The sequence below is a fragment of the Rhododendron vialii genome, chromosome 1a (genome assembly GCF_030253575.1).
Source record: "Rhododendron vialii isolate Sample 1 chromosome 1a, ASM3025357v1".
Taxonomy (NCBI): domain Eukaryota; kingdom Viridiplantae; phylum Streptophyta; class Magnoliopsida; order Ericales; family Ericaceae; genus Rhododendron; species Rhododendron vialii.
Window position 1 is genome coordinate 20567058 of NC_080557.1, and position 25719 is coordinate 20592776.

The 25719-nt window shown below is 35.7% G+C and overlaps 2 protein-coding genes across 2 annotated transcripts in view; one reads left to right on the plus strand and one right to left on the minus strand.

Moving 5' to 3' along the window:
- LOC131325260 (phenylalanine--tRNA ligase beta subunit, cytoplasmic-like) overlaps window positions 1-10993 on the minus strand; it is a 51402-nt gene extending 40409 nt beyond the window's left edge. Inside the window, exon 1 of the mRNA XM_058357430.1 lies at window positions 10891-10993. The gene's annotated coding sequence lies outside the window, so the exon portion shown is untranslated. The remainder of the gene's footprint in view (window positions 1-10890) is intronic.
- On the plus strand, window positions 665-3533 carry LOC131325278 (protein FAR1-RELATED SEQUENCE 5-like). Its single transcript, XM_058357457.1, has 2 exons — window positions 665-799; window positions 1122-3533. The coding sequence occupies exon 2, from the start codon at window positions 2041-2043 to the stop codon at window positions 3490-3492; it is 1452 nt and encodes a 483-aa protein (XP_058213440.1). The 5' UTR covers window positions 665-799; window positions 1122-2040; the 3' UTR covers window positions 3493-3533.
- Window positions 10994-25719: the final 14726 nt, after the last annotated feature.

Genomic DNA, 25719 nt, shown 5'->3' on the forward strand with positions numbered 1-25719 from the left:
CGAGATATGGATTTGGAGTATTAGTTATGAAGGAAATAAGATAGTATGGGTATTATGTAAGAAGGGTGGGCCCACATTAATGTGACGGAAGAATTAAATAGTACTTGGTTTGGATGAGAAATGAAATGGATGAGAGATGAAATGGAGATAAGATTATTTTGAAGTTGAAATGTAATAGATATGGGGTATTATCCAGGGGTATTATGTAATTATATAATAACACCTCAGAACCTCCCCATAAATAATACCTCCTCCAGGGGTATTAGGGGGTACAATAAAATCCGGGGCTTAGCTAATACCTCTTCCATTTTACTTCTCAAACAAGGTCTTAAGGTTTGAACTAAAAGAGGACATCACAATCTCCCTTCACAATATCTTATCCAAACAGGCCCATAGGGATAGAAATTGTCCTAGTATTAACAATCCCAACTCCTCAAGCGGGAACCAAACATGAGAAAATGTGGGATTAGGCAACTTTAGTCCCAAGTCGGATCCTCTGTCCCCAAGTCCCTGTCTCTCTCTCTGTCCCATCCATCTCTGCCTGCCACGTAGCCCCTTCTTCCCCCACGTTAACTTTGTTACTTAACCAACGTTAAACTCTGTTATTGAACAAATGGGTGCCATGATCATCCCAAAATAGACCGAAAATTAGGGATAAACAAAATCTGGGAAGATTTTGGAGGGAAGAAGAAGTAGATGATGAAGCAACAATCCGCTCCCAAACAAGCTCTCAGGCAATTACCCGATGTCTTCTCCCTCTGGTTGTTCCTCTCCCATTCACGATTGCGCCGCCGCCGAGGTACGATCAACTAAACTCTTACGGCTCCTTACAAAACTTTCTTCTTCTACAGTAACATGGATGTATATAGATGCATATATATATATATATATATATATATATATATATATGTGCGTATATGTGTACGTATGTATAAAACAATTGGTTTTGGTTGAAAATTGTAAAGGGATTTTGTCAATATCTGTTCTCTTTGCTCTTGCTTCCATATGCTTAATTAAATTTTCAAATTCTGGTATTGTTAAATCTAGCAAAGTGACCATGGTCTTTCCCTTTTCCTTAGTATAGTTGTGATCAGTTCCTAAGCTTATTTTGTAATATGAAGGCTATTGACCTTGAAGCTAGTTGTTTAGGAGGTGAGTTTCAATCTCACCGTAAATTGGACTTCAAAGATGACGGTGACTTACTTGAGATTAATGTTGTCTCTGGAGATGAAGGTGAGCCGACTGAGTTTCAAAATTCAACACCTACAATGAATCACATCGATTCGATTCACTCCAGAATTGCAAAAGAATCAATCCCACAACTTGACATGGAATTTGGGACTGAAGAAACCGCCTATCAATTTTATAATGGTTATGCATATAAGGCTGGTTTTAGTATCCGTAGAAGCAAAGAACACAAAGATAAGAGTGGTCAAATCACTTCAAGGACTTTTTGTTGCTCTTGTGAAGGTAAGCGGAGAAAGGATAAACGCGATCCCAATGTCAAAATTCATCGTCCAGATACGAGGTTTGGGTGTTTGGCCAAAATGAAAATCAGATATTGTCGAGTGTCTCAAAAGTATATCATCTTTGAGTTTGGTGCTATGCATACCCATACGCTGTGCACTCCTAGCAAGTCCCACTTATTTAAGTCGCATAGGAAATTTGCTCCAGCCCAAGCCCTTGAAGCAGATATGGCTAACGATTCAGGTATAGCACCAAAAGCAATAATGGACTTTATGGCTAAGCAATTTGGTGGGCGAGAAAGTCTAGGATTTATCCCTCAGGATTACAAAAATTATTTGCGCTCCAAACGAAGCGTACAAATGAAGATGGGTGATACTGGTGGTGTATTAGAATACTTGCAGAAAATGCAATTAGAAGACCCTAATTTTTTTATGCCATTCAAGTAGACTAGGATGACTTGATAACAAATATCTTCTGGGCCGATGCAAAAATGATGGCAGATTATGGTCATTTTGGAGATGTGGTTGTTTTGATACAACGTACAGGAAACATAAAGACGGTAGGCCTTTTGCAATGTTTGTTGGGGTTAACCATCACAAACAAACCACTATTTTTGGAGCTGCCTTACTATATGATGAAACCGCTGACACTTTTAGTTGGTTATTCGATACTTTTTGTACGACAATGAATGGGAAAAAGCCAAAAACTATCCTTACAGATCAAGATGCTGCAATGGCGAAGGCACTAGGTGGTCGATGGCCGGAAACAGTACGCCGTTTATGTATTTGGCATATCTTTCAGAATGCAGCTAAACAACTTAGTGGTGTATATGCAGAATTTAAAGAATTTGCAAAGGATTTCAGCAGTTGCGTATATGACTACGAAGAGGAAGATGATTTTATCATTGCTTGGAACCAGATGCTTGAAAAATATGGGCTTGAAGATAATGATTGGTTGAGACGGATGTATGGCATTAAGGAAAAATGGGCTTTAGTTTATGGAAGAAACACATTTTGTGGAGATATGACCACTACGCAACGTAGTGAAAGTATGAACGGTGTCCTTAAAAAATATGCCAACTACAAGCATGATTTGCTCCAATTTTTCCATCATTTTCAGAGGTTAATAGATGATCGCCGATATGAGGAGTTAAAAGCTGATTTTAGAGCAACTCAAAGTACCCCATGTTTATCCTTTCCAGTGCTAATTTTGCAGCATGCAGCAGATGTATTCACCCCAGAAGTGTTTAAATTGTTAAATGCTGAGTTGTGCAAGGCTTGGGACTGCGACATGGATCAATGTAGTGAGGATGGAACGGTGACTACATATAAGATCACACCTCTCGGCAAGTCTCGTCACCACATAGTTACATATGACTCAATAGAAGGTACAGTGCCATGTAGTTGTAAGAAATTCGAATTCGAAAGAATACTCTGTGCACATGCTCTCAAAGTTTTAGGTTCAAAAAATGTTGTGACGATACCAGACCAATATATTTTGAAGAGGTGGACCATGAATGCAAAATCTGGGAATAAAACAACCACTTCGGCAAGTTCAATCCAAGATGACCCAAAGGCAATGATGGGAATACGATACAAGGAGTTGTGTTGGTTGCATACACATTTGGCAACAAGAGCTGCTGAAAATGAAAAGGCATATGAAATTGCTTTAGATGGGCTTCACAATATATTGGAAGAAGTGGAAACAATTCTAGGAAGGGTTGAAATTCATCTAACTTCTCTCAAAACCTCACATGTCCAAAATGATGTGGTTGAGGATGATGCAATCATACATGATGAAGGCGCTGGCAACCAAGTTAAAGGATTAAAAGTTAAAAAGAGAGCTAATGGCGAGTCTAGCAAAAGGCCGAGGAGTGCTTTGGAGAAGGCTACTAGGAACAAAAGAAAGCCGCAAGCGAAGCCATCCTCAAATGGAGCTAACTCTATCAATGGACCCGTGGGACAAACAATGTTCGTTTCCCCGCAATACTTCACACAGGTATCGCTATTGCTCCGAAAAAATTAGTCTTTTCAACCCTCCTGATTCATTTTGATTGTAAATTCTACCTTATTAATGGTTACTCGTGTTATGCAAGGTCAATCAACACATGGATATGAGGCAACCTACTTCCGCAGCTTTCAAGACAACAGTCAACAAAAGTAGTCATAGATTCATTTTTTTTTTTGGCAATCTTTAACTTCTCAATTGTGTGGGGAAGATCATAGAACTTTCTGTTCGGTAGGATTTTGTTTATTGTATCAAATTATAAATGGTTTTAGTGTTTTGTGGCCATTGGTCATGACATAATATTTTTAGTCTTTATATGCAATAGAGATGTCGATTTGGTATGAATATCTCAAAAGTTCAGCTCATTCAATCTCCAAAGTCCACCCCTATTATATTATACTCTTTGTTTGTAATCACACCAATGCACTGATGTTTAGGTAAAAACCAATATGAAATGAGAACCATATCACTCAATGGAGAGTTCTATTTTTCGGAACAGTTCTTTTCTTAATGAATGAGCCCAATGAATCAAGGGAATGGCCTTGATCAAATACAAGCAAACAACTGAAAAGGAGAACAACTTGCACAGGAATCCACCAAGCAGAGAACATAGCCCCAGGTTTGCTGCTGTCCTGGAAATATTTCTCCAAGAGCAAGCACATGCTTTCCCTTCTTCCCAAATCCACCTTACCAAAGGATTACACTTACATCAATCCGTTTCTTAAAATGTTGTATTTTTGTCACAAGGAAAGATGGAATCTGACAGAATATTTCAACAGAGACAAATCATCGAACACTTCCAAGGCGATTAATAATTTGCTAAAATTCGTGACCCTACAACCCTAAGCAGTCCAACCATGAACATGAATAGCTGAAACATTCTCCGAGCAACCCACTCTTTGTCGCTACCAAATGAAATTCAACAGACAACTTTCAGTACTTTTCCTCTTCAATTTCAATTCCTGAACAATGATCACGGATATTATCCCCTGCCAATGAACGCCACAAACCTCATTCCCTTTGGTGGGTCTCAAACGAACCTTCAACTTTGTTTTCTTGGGTAAGTACAAACCTTCAACTTTTGTTTAATGGCGTCACAATGGGAATTGGGAACAGAGAGGAACAAAGAGTGCAATAACTGATCTAATAGCTTGAGAGCCGATATAGCTACAGAGCTCATCGTGGTCTGAACATGGCCTTCATCTTCTGTTTCTCATTTCCTGGGAATAATCCTCACAAAATGTCGTACCCAAGAAAATTGTGAGAGACAGCGCTTTGCAATGATTTTCTTTCTTGTTTTGGAATGATTTTCTTTCTTGATTACAGAAAGACGTAGTCTTGGGATTTTATTTCCTTTTCTGCAATTCGGAAATACAGTAATAATTAACTCTAATAACCCGTTAAGTAACAAAGTTAACTTGGGGGAAGAAGGGGCACCGTGGCAGGCAGAGATGGATGGGACAGAGAGAGAGACAGGGACTTGGGGACAAAGGATAAACATTCCTTTAGTCCAATCTCAAGCGTATAATCCCCGAATCAAACAAGGCCAATTCAAGTCCTTTAGGGGTCGTTTGACTCGTTTGGATGCAGTGTTATGAAGAGGTGATAACAATACCCCTGATTTAAGCATGGCCCATGGCTTCAGCCCTGCTTTGGGAAGTCATTGAGACTGGGTATTCTTAATCCCTCATTCTTCTGTAACACCGGAGAGAAGAGTATTCGGGGGTCTTACCTATGGCTAGGGTTTGAGGTATCCATCACGTATACCCGTAATCCCCCTCAAAAATGGACAATTCCACCCCTCTTTATCCCCCTTCTCCCACCTCTAGCTTACCATTTCTGTCTCAACTCTGCTTTTGTTTGAAGAGACGAAAGGGAAAGCTGAGCAAAAGAAAAAAAATCAAGTGTTCCAAATTTCAATCCGTTTTGAACCGGTGAAAAGAATTTAGTTTTCTGATCATTTTATCTTAAATGGTCATAATTAAATTTTGACTATAGGACTCTCGTTAATTAGCCCTAAGAAAGTTATAGAACCAAATATCTCTTAGGAGCGTAGGGCTAACCAACGAGAGCCCTAAAGCCAAAAATTAATTATAATTTTTTAGAATAAAATGATCAGAGAAATAGTATCTTTACACTGATTTTCAGCTGATTGAAAATTGGAACACTTAATTTTTCAATCTCTTTAGACAATTTATATATTAATTTTTCAATGTAAATATTGTTAAAAAATTAAGTGTTCTAATTTTCAATCCGTTCGAACCGATACGAAGATTCTATTTCTCTGATCATTTATTCTATAGGGTCATAATTAATTTTTAGCTCCAAGGCTCTCGTTAGTTAGCCCTAAGAGATATTTGGTTTTACAATTTTCTTAGAGCTAATCAACGAGAGCCCTACAGTCAAAATTTAATTATGACCTTTTAGAATTAAATGATCAAAAAATAAAATCTTCTCACCGATTCAAACGAATTGAAATTTGGAACATTTATTTATTTTTGCTCAACTTTCCCCAAACCAAGCTGCAAAGCCTTGTAGCTTTTTTTTTCACAATCCCTTCCAACCCAAAACGACATAGTTTTGGGGTGCTACAATCCTGTGCTCATGTGTTCCATACAACCCCATCCATCCACACTTAAAAACATACGAAATTATTAAAAAAAAACTTTAAAAAATGAATTTTAAGTGTTTTTACTTATTAAATTAATTAATTTATTATTGAATTAAATTATTATTGCCTAATTATGAAAAAGTAATTAATTTTTACAATTTTATATTTATCATAATGAATAATCTAACTTAACACTACACAAGGGCAAAATGGTCATTTGACAACTTTTTACATCTTCTACCCTTTCTTATACACCCAATTTATCCCTTATCCAAACCAAATATTATTTAATCCCTCTTTTCTAATACCTCATCCAAACAAATCACTATTTAATACCTCCTACAATCTTATGGGCCATCATTTATTAACTAATACACCATACTATCTTATCTCCCTTATTAATTAATATCCTCAATTATTTTTCCGCATCCAAACGGGCCCAGCTTCCAATTTAACAACATAAACCCTTCCTATCCTTGTGGAGTACTTAATACCCCCAATTCTTTCCTCGCATCCAAACGGGCCCTTAGCTTCCAATTTAACAACATAAACCCTTCCTATCCTCATGGAGTACTTACAAGCTATTGGCTAAATAAGCCAAGTTGCTTTTTTTTTTGTCGTTGTTCAAATTTTTTTCACATTTATTAGTTTTTTGTCAATTTTTTGGGATTATTGCTTCGTCATGACGAGAGTAACCTAAAAAGTAAAAAATTACAATCGAAATCCAATTTTTTTAATAAAGACGAAAAAATTGGCTTATTTTTATTTTTATTCAAAAAAATTAGGTTTCAATCGTAATTTTTTACTTTTAGATTCCCCTTATCATCACGAAGCAATAATTCCCAAAAAGTTGATGAAAAACTAACAAATGAGAAAAAAATTGAATAAGGACAAAAAAAAAAAGCCACTTGGCTTATGTAGCCAAACAACCCATATACTAACTTCTCTTCTGGTCTTCGGTTCTTGTCAGGAATATTATGCAGGAAAGTCACTACCACAAAAGTTAATTAACACTAATTTTTTGATGACCATCTGTAACGACTCAGAATTTCAATAAATAAAAATTTCATTTTATATTGGAATTTCTTTTTAAAAAATTCCTTTTTAATTTCTATAATCTGTCATAATTAGATTTAAGCCCTTTAAAATTATATTTATTGACTAAAAATCCTACATGGCAAATAGGATTAGTTCCCAACCGATTAGTTGGAGGAACCAAACTACCAATTCACCTAGTTACAATTTTCTAACCCTAGATGGGCCTTTTTGACCATCTTTGAGCCTTGTGAATCCCTCCCAACCCTAATTGAACCATTAGACGATTAGAGGTAATCACTATACTTCATGTTAGGTCATTCAAGACCATACTTATCTTCTTTATTTCTTTACGCATTGGACAATAATTGTTAGAAAATTTTTTATCCCTTGAATAATGGACATTAGAATTTGTCAATCAATATGTGATTTAACAAGACAAATCATGGACCATAGGAAGCCATCATTTTGCTTCCGAAAGAAGCAAACTGAGCCTTGTCATGCATGTAGCCCTAAGACTAATAGCCTTAAACCTAAATTGCTCACCAAAGTAACTTTCCTAGATTCTCTAAGTATATATATGTGTTTATATATAGGTATATACACCTCATAGCCTATTATAAGCATGCCTATATATGTCTATATGTACATATATGCACTTTCTAGGAAAATATTACCCAAGAGACAATGTTCTTGTCATTAAAAGCCTTACCACTCATCATCTCCTCTTCCATAGACCTAATAGGACTACTTAGTACTTTAGTACACCCATATATATATATATATATATATATATGTATACACCTAGTACAAGAGAGAGAGAGAGAGAGAGAGAGAGAGAGAGAGAGAGAGAGAGAGCGCGCGCGCGCGTGTGTGCGCGCTTGTGTTTGGTCACTCAATCAAGTCACTTCTTTTAGCCAACTTCACACTCAAACCTAAGTACAACTTTGCAATCCATTTCTAGTCTTCCTAAGCATAATCTAGCCCAATCATTTTGTTTTTTCTTGCAAGCAAGCATTCTTAGGACAAGACAAGCCAAAAACCCTTCATGATTACCTAAGTTACGGCCTAAAATGGAAGTGACAATACTTGGCATGCCTAAAGATGTGATTTGACTACTCAATGGAACAAAAAAATGAGAGTAATGGGAGAGGGGGGGCCTGCCAAGATGGGAGAGAGGGAGCCAAAACTTTGCTATAAATAGCACCTCATTCTCACCATTCAACTCACACCTTCAAGCCTTTCAACTTCTTTCTCTAGAATTCTTGAGTTTGTTCTTTGTTTTTCTTGTTCTTGAGTTGTTCTTGAGTTCTCCCTAAGCTCTTCAAGAAACTCATCCTAGGCCGCCACTTGACCACCCTTTCGATCCAAAAAGTTTAGTAGCTTAGTCAAGATCTAGTTTCAAGAGAAACCTTTCTCTTTCGAAACTACCAGAAGCTTACCGTAGGAAGTTACTCAGTTTGATAGCCAACTCACTTTCCGTAGCCGCCCTACCACTAAGGAAGAACGGTAGAATGTTCTTATCCCCTATCTCTAAGTATATGTAGAATATTTCTACTCTCTACCCTAAGTATAATCGAAGTTTGTATATCTTTTGTATAATTTGAAAAGCATGAAGAAAGATACCTAGTATACTTATTTTGCTAAAGGATATATGAGCATGTTGAATAATCGGCCTTTACTTCAATAAACATATGTTGTTTTGAACTTCGCACAAAGGAAGAAAGAACGGACTTGAAAGATACGAATTTAACGTTTGGTTAGAAGTATTCGTATTTTAATCTTTAGGATGGTTATGAGCATGTATACATGAATTGTTCGTATTACCTATTGTGTGATAAAAGCATAAGTGATTTTCACTCCAAAGGCGTCCGTACATGTGGCGTTATGCTTTAAGTGGTGATTGAGCATGATTAGTAATATAGAGTTGGATGATTTTGCTAGTTTAGTTTCAAGATTACAATGAATGATTCATGATTACGTATGTGAAAAGTTCTACCACGGAGTCGTTACATGAAAACGAGACACCGAAGTTGAAAAAGTAAAAACATGACACCTAGAGTGTGGTTAATGGAAAGATGTGATTTGAAAAAGAGAAAGATTTTGGAAACCACAATGTGGCTGGGCATGATAGCCCATTGTGTGTATATGTGTATGTGTGTGTGCCAATGGGAACCCGGCGCGGCGGAACCATTGTGAGGATACTCGGGAGAACGGCGTAGTGGAACCGAGGTTGGGTGCGTGGCTTGGTTATCCGCGGAGATGAGCCAATGCAAAATTTTGTGTGCCAATGAGAACTCGGTACGGCGGAACCATTGTGAGGATACTCAGGAGACCGGCGCGGCGGAACCGAGGTTGGGTGTGTAAAACGGATTTTGAAAATGTTGATTTGGTAAACGGAAGGTGAAACCAGTGACACGGTCTACGAAATGACGCATAGGAGAAACTCAGAAATCATGGACACCAACGATAGTTGAATAGTGAATGTGGATATATCATTGTTAACTATTTTTGTTAGATATACATGTGCTATGTGGAAACCATTAATATTATGATCTAATGTTTGTAAATTAAGGCTTAGTGGGTATGGATTATTCTATTGAGCTCCTGTAGCTCATGGTGTTACTTTTTGGTGACCCTGACATATTATACTGGGGGCGGCGCTGGTATAATGTGTCAGACTTTGTAGACAAACAGGGTGAGCTGTACACCTTGGAGGCTTTCGGAGCCGAGAAGCTGGGTAGGATGGAAGAGCAGGCGGAGCAGTAGATAGGAACCCTAGTTCCCCCTCCTTTTGTTGAATAAAAGTACTCTTGTGAAAGTTATGGTATAATAATGAGCTAGACTCTATTTAGTTTTCAATAAAATCGTCTATTTAACGTTCCCAAAATTAGGGGCGTTACACTATCTCTCATGGCTACATTTTGGATCCCATGTAATATGTTACCATTGTGTTGATTCTCTAGTCATGTAATCTATTAATGCAGTGATGACACATCATATTATACCAAAATATAGTCATGGGAGATAGTCACATAGCATTGCTTGCAAATCAAAGTGAAGTGAAGAAAAAGTAAATTTACTTTCTTTTGAGTGTTGATTTAACAAAAGAATTATGCAAGAAAATCAATTTTTGGTTGTTCATCTTAAAAAAAAAAAAAAGAAGGAAACAAAGGGAAATAAAGAGAGAAAGGGAGAATGTAGGCGCCAAATTGAGAATGAAGGGAGGAGAAAATTTTACTATGATGCTAAAATTCTTTATCTTTTGAAGATTTATTTTTAAGGGAAAGAGAATCTTATTTGAAAATTTTATTTTTTGGGTCCCAATATTTTTCTAGTAACTAAACATTATAAAACAAGTGGAAAGTTAAATTTTTAATCCTTTCTTGATGTCTGAATGAGGCTTAAATGCATCTCCAACCCTGACTCATTCTTTTACTTAGTGTTCTAAATGACGCTTAGTGCTAGACAAGCAGTTGGTTTTTTTTTTAAATTATTATAAATCTTTTGTGCAGTATTGTAAGGCCACCGACACCATTTTCAATCTTCCATTTTCTATTCCAAGTTTTTTTAAGACACAGTAGACTAGTTATTTAAATGGGGTTCCAACTTCCAAGTGACCCTGTGAGTCTATGGCTCTGTGAGAAACGCGCATATTGAGAGAGACGAGGGAGTAGAGGCAGACGCGAGAGAGAGAAGAGAGATAGAAAAGAGACGTGAGAGAGAGAGAGAAGAGGGACGCGAGAGCAAGAGAGAAGAGAGAGACACACCGGCGAGTCGGCGATGACGATCGGACACCAATTCTCGCCTGGAGTGAACTGGGTTTGGGAGGGGCTAGGGCTTCTATTGCTGTGAACTTGGAAGACGATGAATTGGGTTTGTGGGCTAATATGTAATTGTAGTATACGTAAATATGCTTTTGTAAAATTACGTATTAACCCATTTTATTTCAATTCCTTCAATTTAGTCCCGCCAAAGCCGCCAAGGTGCCCGCCAAACTCCGCCAAGCATCCCAGACCGCCATTTCAAACGCCTAGGGGTATAGGCGTGGCGGTAAGGTGTTGCCAAATGCCTAGGCGGCCGATTTGACCACTATTTAGAACATTGCTTTTACCCATATATTTGGGCCAAAAGCTTCATTAGAGTATGCCATCTTCAATGGTAAGTCTCTCTTTCTTTAATCACATATCTAATACTTTTTTATGTTTTTCCTCCAAAACATGGATCAAAATAGCATATTTAGAAAAGTGAAATGAGGTGTTGAGAAAAAATATATAAAAAATACAAAACTATGAATACACAATCAACATATTCAATGATACAATGAAACCAAAAGTAAAAGACTCAGGGTGGGTTCCAGAACTCAAAAACAGCTCTTATTTTATAAGAAGACAATTTCAAACTCAAAAATGAGGGGTTTATTGAAATCTAAAAATATGCACTATAGATATTGTTTGAAAGATCTCATTGAGATCTTTTATACGATACAAAAAAAATTGAAAAATTATTTTTCATTTACATTATTTTTGAGTTTGAAAAATGTGAAATAAGCTGCTTATTAACCTGGATTTGATACCAAATAATGTACAATAAAAAGGAAAAGAAAATGTACAAGGATCGATAATTAAAAGAAAACTGACCTTATTAGTATTTAAGACCGAAGCCAAAAGTGTAAGAGAGGAAAGGAGAAGACCAGAGTGTTATGATTTTAGAGAGAGAGAGGGCAATCCAAAACCTACCTTACACAAAAACAGACGAGTCCTATATATAGAAGACCCAACAGTAAATGAAATACAAATTAAAGTATTATTACACTCAAATTAAAGTGAAATGGAGATTCGTCGGGTGCGCAGATGGGCCCCATTGTCACGAATTGATCCACCACCGAAAGTTGAGCGTGCTATACTCCATAATTGAGTATACTGCTAGTGCACCCCATAATTGAATGCCAATTACACCGAAAGTCAAGATTCCCTGGCACTTTTATTGATTCTTTTCGTTCCCTTTTTTGGAGGATAGTTGAGCTGTCATTATCTCTGTCATACTATCCCAAAAATCACCTAAAGTGGGTTCAGCCAGAACATTATTATTGTCCTCATAGGGGTCTTGAGATTCCCCAGTTAGGCATGCAAAAGGATTATTGTTCGTTTCATTAATCATTGCTGAAGTCATTGAAACATCATCATTACTTTGATGAATAGATTGCAAAAATTGATCATTCATAAAATCCATGGTCTTGATGACAATTTCATCATCTGATAAGGATGGATTTTTTGCTTTTATCTGAGCAGAAATTTCTAAAAAGGGGTTTTTGATAGTGGGTTTCTCCCTTTGCTGCAATTGCTGTTTAGTTCCTAATTTTTCAACTTAATTGTTGACATTTGTTCATCCATCTGAATCGACTTCCACCACTTATACTAGAAAGTCCTTTGGAGCACTGGTAGTCCTAAATTATTAATTCCAACTTGAATATCCCATTTCCAGATCCATAGGGTTCCACAAATTGTCATAGCTTGAAGGAAGTATTTCCCTTCTGTGGTATCATTTGATCCCCTTAATTGAGATTGAAATCGTATAAAAGACTCCATTTTCTGCCTGAATTCTTGTGGAAGATAATCTGGCTTTAGTCCAAATTTAGACCACCAACTAATGAACCAATTTGGAAATTCATTTTGTCCAACCAGATTTGGACACAATTTAAAAAACCAAGAGTGCTTTCGCTTTTGATTTTGGAAATAAAAAGCTTTCGTCCATACTTCAATATAATCCCAATAATTATATTGGACCATTGATATACCATTTTCATTTTTTATGGACAAAGATTTCGATCTTTGTGGATGAATTCCCCACTTTTGGACTGGCAAGACTGGCTTTACTATAACTTATTGGACCATTCTTCTGTCCAACTTTCTCATGTGTGTGAGTAATTTCCACAGAACCAGATTAGATAAGCATTGCTTCATAGAAGGATCTGTATTTTCCCTCAAGAACTGGATAACTCATTATATCCATATATCGGAACTTAATTTCCCATGAATCCTCTTTCCATTGTTCATCTTGAGATTCCAAGATCATAATATTTTCAATCGTTTCTGAAGTTTTAAAAATTTCTTCAGTCTGAACCACTTCCTTGATTGAAGGGGATGATGATGTTGCTGAAGCTGCATCTTGAAGTGATGGAAATTGGAGTTTTTGAGCCTGCAAGTAAGCTTCAACATCGGCCTGAGTGACCCTTGATTTACCTCGGGCATGAGAAGTATTGCCTCGTCCTCGTCCACAATCAAAAGGTCTGTTCATTCTACAATATTAAGCACCAGCTAAAAGTTTTAGCCATTCCTAGAGTTGCTAAAGTTGTTAATTAAAATAATTATAAACAATATCATCTACTTCATCAGATTCTTGGCCATTTTCATCATAAAATTGTAATAATGCTTGTTTAGCATTAGGCCATCTTTGTAAGTAAAAACGGGTTGGAGTAAGTCTTAGAAAATTCTGTTCGCAATTAGTCTGAGATAAATTTCTCATGACAAGTTTAAATTTTTTATCTTCGGTGATAAAATATTTTAATCATTCCTTTGAAATTGAGGGACAAGCTTTTCTAAGAAAAGTTTCTAAATTCATATCCATACATGAGCCATCAATTAACCCTGCAGAAATTCACGAGTAAGAAAATTAGGTAGAGAATTATTTTCTCCTTTAATATATTCTATGTCAAAATCAAATACAGATAATTCAGACTGCCAACGAGCAAAATTTTTGCTTTGAAGCAAGATTTTTAATATCTTGTTTTAAAACTTGCTTTGCTGCACTGCAATCAACTCTTAGCAAAACTTATGGATTTAGCCAATCATCTTGAAACTTATTTATACATTTAATAATAGAAAGAATTTCTTTCTTTATTGTGTTATAATTAGCTTGTGCATTTTTGAAGAGTCCAAAAGTAAACCTTACCAATTCTTCCTTGGAAGCCTTTGGATTATATTATTTCAAGATGCCGCCATATCCAATATTGGATGCATCTGTTTCTACCATTTTCTTCCATTCTGGATTAGCAATAGCTAAACATGGCAGTTGCTTAGCCTTTAGCTTAATTTTTTGGACAGCTTTAGTATGATTTTCTGTCCAAGGAGAAGGATTTTTCTTAAGTCTTTCATATAGGGGAGCCGAATCCTGGGCTAACTCTTTATAGTAATCTCCTATATAATTAAAACTCCCAAGAAACCTTTGCAATTGGGTTTTATCCTTAATTTCATCTGGAAATTTAGAGGCAAATTCTATACTTCTATCAATTGGGATAATTTTCCCCTGGTGAATATTATGTCCCAAAAACCGGACCTAAGTTTGGAATAATTTCATTTTAGGTGCAGATACCACCAAACCATTTCTTTTATTAACATCTTTAAATATTCTAAGATGTTTTATGTGTTGATCGATACTTTGTGAGAAAAGTAAAACATCATCAATATAACATATTGCAAATTCTGCATACGGATAGAAAATATCATTCATAATATTCTGAAATTCTGAAAGTGCATTCTTCAACCCAAACGGCATTACGTTTCATTCGTAATGACCAAATGCGGTTCCACATACAAAACAGTGATGGAACTGTCTCTTTGAATTTTAGGAATTCTCAACCAGAGAGTTTTCTTAGGAGTAGAAGTTCTAGGAATAGTTTTTCTGCAACACAATTACCATATAAGGTTAGTGTGCCTACAACTAGTAGACACTCAATATCTGAAATTCCAGAATCACTACATCCTATTGAAGATATTAATTTGGCAGGTATAAGAATATCCCAAAATCAAATTCCTCATGGAGTTTACAATAATCCTACAAACACAGTAGAATCACCTACTGCTAGTGAAATGAATTTTACTATTAATGACAACAATAATAGATCCTGATATTAGAAAAGATATTAATGAGGAATTTTACCAACCTAAATATAAAGAATTTAGGGAATGGTATTTCTCAAAATATGATGAGAATCAGTTACAAAATTTAAAAAAAGAATTCTATGATTGGATTGGTTACACAAAGAATGTTATCCCTTTTGCTCAATGATTTTATGGGAAATATTTTACAGAATTAGATAAATCTATTAATGTTATCCAAAACTATCATAGAAATTGGAGATCTATGACTGGAACTATAATATCTGTAGTTCATCCTCCAACAATTCTTCTATCTTTGGAAGGAAGTTCAGAATCTGAACCTTCTTTAGAGACTGTAGCGTTTGTTAAACCTACAAATGATGATATAAATGAAAAAATTCATAAGCAGAATAATTATACTAACTTATATCTCAACATAGTTGGAGATCAATTAGTTCGAATAGAAGAACTTATAGTCCAAATAAGTGAACAAATCGAGAATCTTCAAGATAGGGATAAAGATAAAAATGATGAGATTTCCCCTTCTAATATTCGACCACCAATTTCAATTACTGGATTTAATTTGAATAATCCAATCAAGAACGTTGAATTGGTAAAAGAATTGCAAAAAAGACTAAAAGGTCTTTCATTAAATGTTATATCTAATGAAATAGAATTAGAAGAGATGAATAATCAAGAAATTGAAAAATTGAAAAATTCTTTTATTCAATCTCAAACTGATGCTATTAATAAAATTCAGTATCCAAAGAGTAAGGATTTTTCTTATTCAGGAGCAGATAGATATTACTATTCAAGGCGAACTTCTCAAAATATGTTATATGAGGAATCAGGTTTCCAAAAACAAATGTCTTATAGTGGACGAACTATTTATGAATGGAAAATAAATGGGATGACGGAATACCAGATTTTTGGAGTGGTACATCAAATGATGATGTATAGCACTATTTGTGTAAATAATCAAAATGAAGATAGACAGGTGGCTGGCTGGATAACAGTTGGTTTCACTGGCATGATTAAAGATTGGTGGGATAATGCCTTAACTGCAAAACCAACGTTCGGAAATATTAAATACAGTAAAAATAAATGAAAAGGGTGAATAGATACAGGATGCTGTTTACACTATAGTCAATCAATTATTTTACATTTTGTTGGTCACTGGGACAACCAACGAGAAAGAAGTCGAGAATTGCTCCAAAATCTAAAATGTCCAACGTTAACTCATTTTCGTTGGTATGAAGATGTATTTTTAGCAAAAGTAATGCAAAAGGACTGATGCTTATAGTGAGCATTGGAAATCAAAATTTGTAGATGGATTACCTTATTTCTTTGCAGAGAAAATTAGGAAAAAATTGAGAGATCAAAATAATGGTCTAACTATTAATTATGATCAATACACTTATGGACAATTAATCTCTATTATTATCTAGGAAGGGTTAACTTTATGTAATGACATAAAATTACACAATCAATTGAAAAAACATCTGACTGGAAAGCAAGAATTAGGACAATTCTGTGACCAATTTGGATATGATACAACCAAATATCCAAATATTTCTAAGAAGAAGAGTAGTAATAAGACTACTAAACAATATTCTAAAAGAAAAGCTCAAAAGAAGAGGAAGACTACTAAGCAAACTGGTTCGAAAAAGTCTACCTGAGCCAAGAAAAAATAGAATAATAAATCTAAAAAGAAAGTCACAGCAAAATGCTTTAAGTGTGGAAAAATAGGGCACCATGCAAATAAGTGTAAGACTAAGAAAAAGCTTAATGAGCTTCAAATAGATGATGAGTCAAAACAACAACTCTTTAAATTAATGCTTAACTCTAGTGATTCAGAATCACAGGAAGAATCGGATGAATAGATTAATGAGATATCTGATCAAGAAGATACTTCTTCCAGTTCAGCAGAGGAAGAAGTTTCTAAGGATTGTAATTGTGATAATCTTGAATGCTCAATTTTCCATAATTATTGGAAGGCAATTGTTGAGATGAATGGTCTCAGTATTAATGTCCTTACTGATAAGCAACAAGGTTTATTAGATATAATAGATCAAATTAATGATCCTCAACTGAAAATAAAAATCATAGAAACATGCATCTCTTCTAAAATACATTATCCCAAAATCATAGAAACATGCATCAAATTAATGATCCTCACAATCGTACGTACATTATCCCAAAATACAGTGCAATTTCCAAACATTCACAAACTAGCTTACAATTACAACTTTTCAAAATAGGAGTTTCATAACAAGCGGTTTGTTTTACAAGAAATATAAAGTACTCTCCAAAAATAGCTTCACTTGATATTGCCAGCATGCACTTCAAACACTCCATGACCATGATCTGCAATGAACTTGAAATGGTAGGTTGAGCAAACACGTGCCCAGTAGAGTATTCTATGCTCAAACTATATGTAAATTTGATGAATCATGCACCATGTATGAGTGAATATTGACAGATACGCCCAAAGTACGAGTGACTACCAACAAGCTGCAAGCTATAGTCTAAGGGTCCTATACTTCACATAAATGTCACTAACCGTTTGCTTCTTCGACTAAATACATTAACAAACTCATGTCATTCCACACCTGTCCATAATCAATTCATAATCATCTTATTATTCTTCGTACGGTACTACAATCTTTCTTGTGTCCACATTTATCTTCATCAAATCCTTTTATTGCAAACCCTTTTCCTTTCTTTTAATCAAGCGTTTCCCATCAATAATCACTAAGGTCACCTCGGGTCTAGTTCCCTCGAGCGCAGAGTCACCCCGAGTCTATTCCCTCAATAATAGTAATCAGTTGGTCACCTCGGGTCTAGTTCCCTTGAGCTCAGGGTCACCCCGAGTCTTTTCCCTTAATAGCAATAATCAGTTGGGTCACCTCGGGTCTAGTTCCCTCGAGCGCAGAGTCACCCGAAGTCTTTTCCCTCAATAGCAATAATCAGTTGGGTCACCTCTGGTCTAGTTCCCTCGAGCGCAGGGTCACCCCAAGTCTTTTCCCTCAGTAACGACCACTTAGGTCACCGTTCACATTTTTCATAATCGTCATCGTTTCATAATCAATTTCATCATCACTCTGTCGGTCTTACCACAAAACTTCAATTAACCATTACCTGACTTCCTAAATATACATGTTTATGCATTTTCATTAGCTTACCCATTCGCATCAGACCTAGCGTATTAAGCCCACATATATAATCCTACGATACTCTATCCATTAGTTTCTACACTTGAACCTCATAGGGAGGGTGCCAAAAGGATTGAAAGACTTGACGAGTCGGGTGGACACAAGTTATTATATCCTCTCAAACAGTTCTTTCACAACATTGATTTCACTTCAAGCATTCTAAACACTCTACCAATCCACCACATTGATTTCATTTCAAGACTCTGACTAATTAACTAGTACACACCCTTTCCTTTAAGCATGCCACATATCAACCCACGACTAGACTTTGCGATGCCCGGTTTTCTAGTTTTTATACTTGGAGTCCGTAAAGCATATACTAAAGGAATCTAAAGAATTCTACGAGTTGAGAGAAAAGGGATTGCGATGCTACTCATCGGATCCCTAGACATGTTCAAGTGTATTGCTCGTATTTCAATGTGCAATAACGTCCATTGGATACCACTCTAAGTGAGGAATGAGTAATACTCTCTAAAACACTTGAAAGAATATGCAAACAACCACATTAAAGTCGATGAGAAGTTTCAAAATGCGAGTTGAAAGATATAGGAAAGCAGCTGAAAGACACTGCAGTAGCTCAATCTCCTACCGGTAGGTGAACGAGTCCTACCGGTAGAACTTGACCTACCGGTAGGGTTAAACCTCCTACCGATAGAAATTGGAAACAAAAAGGCCAACAGTTGAACAAAAGACACTGCAGTAGCTCAATCTCCTACCGGTAGGTGAACGAGTCCTACCGGTAGAACTTGACCTACCAGTAGGGTTAAACCTTCTACCGATAGAAATTGGAAACAGAAAGGCCAACAGTTGAACAAAATAATTTTTGCACTAGACCTACCGGTAGGTAAAACATTTCTACTGGTAGAACTTGAATACGTTGAGCAGCTTTTGAGCTGTTGCCGTACGTTTGAGCTGGTTACGAAGGAATTTCTCAATCATCCTATCGGTAGGGAGAGCAACTTACAAACGATTGCGACAGAAAATTTTAGGTTTCGATCCAATCTCAAACACAACCAATACAAACTCGAACAAGGCATAGAAACATTCAAATAACATATAAAGAGAGGTAGAATTCCCTACCTCAAGTCGGAAGGCGAAATCCAAGCGATTTGAACGAGCCCTAGCTTCCGGAACCTCAAAATCAACTAAATACTCCTCTCCGAGCTAAACCCCACTGCATACAAGCTCAAGATCATGTACGAAGGGTGGAATGTAGGTCAATCTTCATGGGTTTTGAGGTTGGAGGTGAAATTTAAGGGTGGGAGGTAGAGAAATGGAGAGAGAGCCGAGAGAGGGAGAGAGAACAGGAAAGGGGAAAAATGGGAAATGAATTCCCTGGGCACACACATATACACACACACACACCAAATTACACTAACACCCTTGACTTTCAAACCTTGCACATTAACCTACAACTATAATTTTCACATTAAACCAATATTTGTCCACTTATAAAATATTAAAATTTAAAAGAAATTTACGGGTCTCTACATTAGGAATATACTATCAACAATATTATTGCATTGGTTGATAGTGGAGCTGCTATGAATTGTATCCAAGAAGAAATAGTTCCAACGCAATATTTTGAGAAAACTTCTCAAAGTCTCACTAACGGAAGTGGATCTAAAATGATAATTAAATACAAACTTAACAATATTTACATTTGCTATAAATGAGTTTGTTTGGAGACAACATTTCTTTGTATAAGAAATCTTCAGCAAGAATTAATATTAGGAATTCCTTTTCTAACAATGTTAATGCCAATGCAAATCAATACTGTTGGAATAACTTCTCATATTGATGGTCATGAAATATTCTTTGAATTTTGTTTCTCCTCCTGTTTACAAGGAAATCAATGACATCATGAGAAAAATCTCTAATAAGGATAAACAGATAAATTTTCTTCAAAAAGAAATCCGAATTATGAATATCGAAGAAGCATTACAAAAACCTATAATGAAAGAAAAAATTTCTCAAATTGAAGAAGATTTTCATAAGGAAATTTGTAGTGATATCCCTAATACTTTCTGGAATAGGAAAAAATATATTGTTTCACTTCCTTATGAGAAGGATTTTGACAAAAGAAAAATTCCTACTAAAGCTAGGCCTTCTCAAATGAAACAAGAATATTTAAAAATGTGTCAAAATGAAATTGACAATTTACTTAAAAAATAATTAATTAGGAAAAGCTACTCTCCTTGGAGTTGTACAGCTTTTTATGTTAATAAAAATGCTGAAAAGGAAAGAGGTGTTCCTAGACTTGTTATTAATGAAAAACCTCTCAATGAAGTCTTAATGTGGATAAGATATCCCATCCCAATAAAAAATATTTTTTGGATAGGCTAAATAAGACAGTCATTTTTTCTAAATTTGATTTAAAATCTAGATATTGGCATATTCAAATTAAAGAATCTGATAGATATAAAATAGCTTTTACTTTCCCGTTTGGTCATTACGAATGGAACGTAATGCCGTTTGGGTTGAAGAATGCACCTTCAGAATATTATGAATGATATTTTCTATCCATATGCAGAATTTGCAATCTGTTATATTGATGATGTTTTACTTTTCTCACAAAGCATCGATCAACACATAAAACATCTTAGAATATTTAAAGATGTTATTAAAAGAAATGGTTTGGTGGTATCTGCACCTAAAATGAAATTATTCCAAATTAAGGTCCGATTTTTGGGACATAATATTCACTAGTGGAAAATTATCCCAATTGATAGAAGTATAGAATTTGCTTCTAAATTTTCAAATGAAATTAAGGATAAAACCCAATTGCAAAGATTTCTTGGGATTCTTAACAAACACAAAGTAGGTTAAGATCAAGAGAGTACAAACACAATAGATATAAACACAACAGATATATTGCTTAAGTCTGTCCTTACATCGGTAGAGGTCTCCTCCTTTTATAGGAGTAAGGAGGAGAATACAAACAATACACATATAATTGAACATTACTGTTCTTAGTCTTCTACTGACAACATTTCTTGACTACAAACAACCATATTTTGACTACAAGGACGATTACACTTATTACACCAATTATTGACTATGACACTTCAATACATACGTACATACAACTCACCCCTGCTTAAAAGGAAGGACATGTACTTTATTACTGTATATCGCTTGGTAGAAGGAGTATCACACTATATTTCTCTTTACATATCAAGAGTCTCAGAGCATCCAGAACGACAATGGAAATTATCTTGTCATGACTCAAATACTGTGTTCACTCAATGGATTAACACCTGCAGAAGTTCCCTCATCTCTCCTCCATTATGAATCTGCAAATCGGAAATTCCATGATACTTATCCTGAAGAATGGCGCCAGAATATCTATCTTTTGGAACAGTATTACTTGACTGACAGAACTGAAGACTATTCTGGAAGCAGTGGTTCAGATAATCCAGAATAACAAACATGTACTCTTGCCAGCTGTCTCTTTCATTTCCAAGAGGGAGTGAAATTATAGGTGTTTATTGTTTGTATTAATGGTCAGTAATAGGAGTGATGTAATATACAGTAATAAAGTACATGTCCTTCCTTTTAAGCAGGGGTGAGTTGTATGTACGTATGTATTGAAGTGTCATAGGCAATAATTGGTGTAATAAGTATAATCGTCCTTGTAGTCAAGATATGGTTGTTTGTAGTCAAGAAATGTTGTCTGTAGAAGACTAAGAACAGTAATGTTCAATTATATGTGTATTGTTTGTATTCTCCTCTTTACTCCTATAAAAGGAGGAGGCCTCTACCGATGTAAGGGCAGACTTAAGCAATATATCTGTTGTGTTTATATCTCTTGTGTTTGTACTCTCTTGATCCTAACCTACTTCGTGTTTGTACCCACTTCGTGTCTGCTAATTATATAGGAGACTACTATAAGGAGTTAGCCCATTATTCGGCTCCCCTATATGAAAGACTTAAGAAAAATCCCCCTCCTTGGATAGAAAATCATACTAAAGCTGTCCAAAAAATTAAGCTAAAGGCTAAGCAACTGCCATGTTTAACTATTGCTTCCAAGGAAGAATTGGTAAGGTTTACTTCTGGACTCTTCAAAAATGCACAAGCTAATTATAGCACAATATTATTAAATGTATAAATAAGTTTCAAGATGATTTGCTAAATCAACAATTTTTGCTAAGAGTTAATTGCAGTGCAGCAAAGCAAGTTTTAAAACAAGATATTAAAAATCTTGCTTCAAAGCAAATTTTTGCTCGTTGACAGTCTGAATTATTTGCATTTGATTTTGACATAGAATCTATTAAAGGAGAAAATAATTCTCTACTTGATTTTCTTACTCGTGAATTTCTGCAGGGTTAATCAATGGCTCATGTATGGAATATGGATTTAAAAACTTTTCTTAGAAAAGCTTGTCCCTCAATTTTAGAGGAATGATTAAAATATTTTATCACTAAAGATAAAAAATTTAAACTTGTCATGAGAAATTTATCTCAGACTAATTGCGAACAGAATTTTCTAAGACTTACTCCAACCCGTTTTTACTTACAAAGATGGGCTAATGCTAAACAAGCATTATTACCATTTTATGATGAATATGGCCAAGAATCTGATGAAGTAGATGATATTGTTTATAATTATTTTAATCAACAACTTCAGCAACTCTAGGAACGGCTAAAGCTTTTAGCTGGTGCTTAATATTACAGAATGAACAGACCTCTTGATCGTGGACGAGGCAATACTTCTCGTGCCCGAGGTAAATCAAGGGTCACTCAGGCCGATGTTGAAGCCTACTTGCAGGCTCAAAAACTTCAATTTCCATCACTTTAAGATGCAGCTTCAGCAACATCATCATCCCCTTCAATCAAGGAAGTCGTTCAGACTGAAGAAATTTTTAAAACTTCAGAAACGATTGAAAATATTATGATCGTGGAATCTCAAAATGAACAATGGAAAGAGGATTCACGGGAAATTAAGTTCCGATATATGGATATAATGAGTTATCCAGTTCTTGAGGGAAAATACAGATCCTTCTATGAAGCAATGCTTATCCAATCTGGTTCTGTGGAAATTACTCACACACATGAGAAAGTTGGACAGAAGAATGGTCCAATAAGTTATAGTAAAGCCATAATTAAGATGATCTTGCCAGTCCAAAAGTGTGGAATTCATCCACAAAGATCGAAATCTTTGTCCATCAAAATGAAAATGGGGCCTCACAATTACAATGAAAAGCAGAAGTTTGATGTGCTTATAAAAGAAGTAAACATTTGAAAACCAATCGGTCTTAAATCATTTTTAGTTTTTAGTGATTTTCTTTTATGTGTTAGTCCTGTCAAACGGAATCAATAAAGTAAACAATTCCATACTAATTTTGGGAAATACTAATCAACATAACCACAAATCCAATTTGAATTCCCGCTGCTTCACATTTTCTCCTTGGATGGCAGATTTCACATGTCCTAATGAGATTTAGGGTTTGAAACACATTTTTTTACAATCCTTTTCCTCTTTTTTTGACTTCACTCATCCCATGCAAACTATTGTATATAAACGTTGGTTAAAGATAATGGACAACAAAGGGAACAAAATCAGACTCTTTATTCTATGATTAACTAAAATGACCTTAAATCGGAACACATCTGATACTCGTAGGTCCCTCATCAATGGTCTTTATTCTATGAGCAAGCACAAATTAACTAAAACAACCTTAGATCGAAACACATCCTATGCACGCAGGTCTCTCATCAATAGATAGTATCCATGTTATTTTATCAGTGTAAGGCCCTGCTTGGATGAAGGGAAAAGAGGAGGGGAAATATTAGAAGGGGTATATGGAGAGGGGCCCACGCCTTTTCCTCCGTTTGGCATGCCAATTACCAGACCTTCTTATTTTCCACCTCCTCTTCGTTTTCGCGAGTTCTAGGGTTTCTCTGGTCTTACTTTTGGGCTCCTCCTGAGGTCCCCAAATTTAATCCGGCTGTGGAGGGGGGTTTTGTGGATGAAGATACCCCTCGTTATCCCCTTTTCCCACCCCTAGGCCTCGTCGCTTTACCATTTGTGTTGCTACCCTTTTCTAGTCTGTGGAGGAGAGGGTTTTGTGGCAATTTGGTGGGGATTTGTTCAATTTCTCCTTCTGCGAACTCAGGTATGGCATAAAATTCGTGATGTAATGTTTCTCACGCCCTCATCTTCGTCACATGATCTATGTATCGATTCTCAGATCTGTTTTTGTGTATGTGACTGTGTGTACGAGATTTGGTTGTCAAGCCATCATCTTCATCACGTCATTATCTCTGTTTGTGTTTGTGTGTATATTTCGTACGGGATATACGGTTTATGGTGATTTTTGTGATTAGGATTTTTGGAACAGATTTTTTTGATTACGGATTTGCAAACAGATTTTTCTGATTACAAACTGATTATTCAGATTAGGGTTGTGCGAACTGATTTTTGTGACCAGCGTTTGTCAAACAGATTTTTTTGAAAAGGGTTTTGCGAACAGATTTTTCTGATTAGGGTTTTGCGAACTTGTTATTCTGATTAGGGTTTTACGAACAGATTATTCAGATTAGGGTTTTGCAAGGTAATCATTCTGATTAGGATTTTGCGAACAGATTTGTTCTGATTAGGGTTTGAGAAATGTGTTCAATTTGCAAACTGATTAGGGTTTATTGAATCATTATTTGTGCAGATTATTTGTGCATATTGTTGTAAAAGAGTAGTAAAGGTTTATTTGTGTAGATTAATTTTCTGAACCATTGTAATTAGGGTTTCTTTTTCGCGTAGTGTAAGCCCTCTTTTTATTGTTGGCAGGTTGTGTAAGCCCACTTGTATTTGTGCATGTTGTAGATTAGGATTACTTTTTCTAGGTTCGTTATGTGTATTGGTCAGGTTTTTTGCGTTGTGGTAGTGCGTAACAAGTTTTGTTGCAATTATAAAACTAGTTGGCATTTCAAAACAAAGAAGCAGTGACTTTTCGATACTTGACATTTGGAGTAAATTTGAAAGCATAAAGTTCATAAATAAAGCCATTACATAACATTACAAGTTATACTTTTGGTGTATTCTAAATTGCATGAAGGCCTTTTTTAGGTTTTTTTTACGATGGCAAGATTAAACAGAACATAAATAAGGAGAAGAGAAGAGGAAGAGGCATTTATTGCGTTAAATATGTACATTCGTGTTGCAATGGGTGTGTTTTGGATGTATTGCTTCATTGTGTCAACGACACATTATCCCCATCCTGAGTTGTCTCCTAATCCAAACTACCACCGAACCCAAGTAGATGCCGTCAATAGGCTTGTCAATGGTAATGAAGTAGATTGCCACAAGCAGTTAAGGGTAAATAGACATACATTTTTTAGGTTGTGCTGTCTACTTCGAGGTGTTGGGTTAGCAGACTCGCGAAATGTTTGTCTTGAGGAGAGGGTAGCCATTTTTTTGTTCATCCTCGGTCACCATACAAAACAGAGGCGTAAGAAATTGCACTTTTAGAGATCGACTGAAACTGTAAGCAGACATTTCAATGTCATGC

Bases quoted from the DNA above. Each gene is read 5' to 3' on its own strand.
- LOC131325278 (XM_058357457.1), top strand. From the start codon at position 2,041: ATGTTTGTTGGGGTTAACCATCACAAACAAACCACTATTTTTGGAGCT.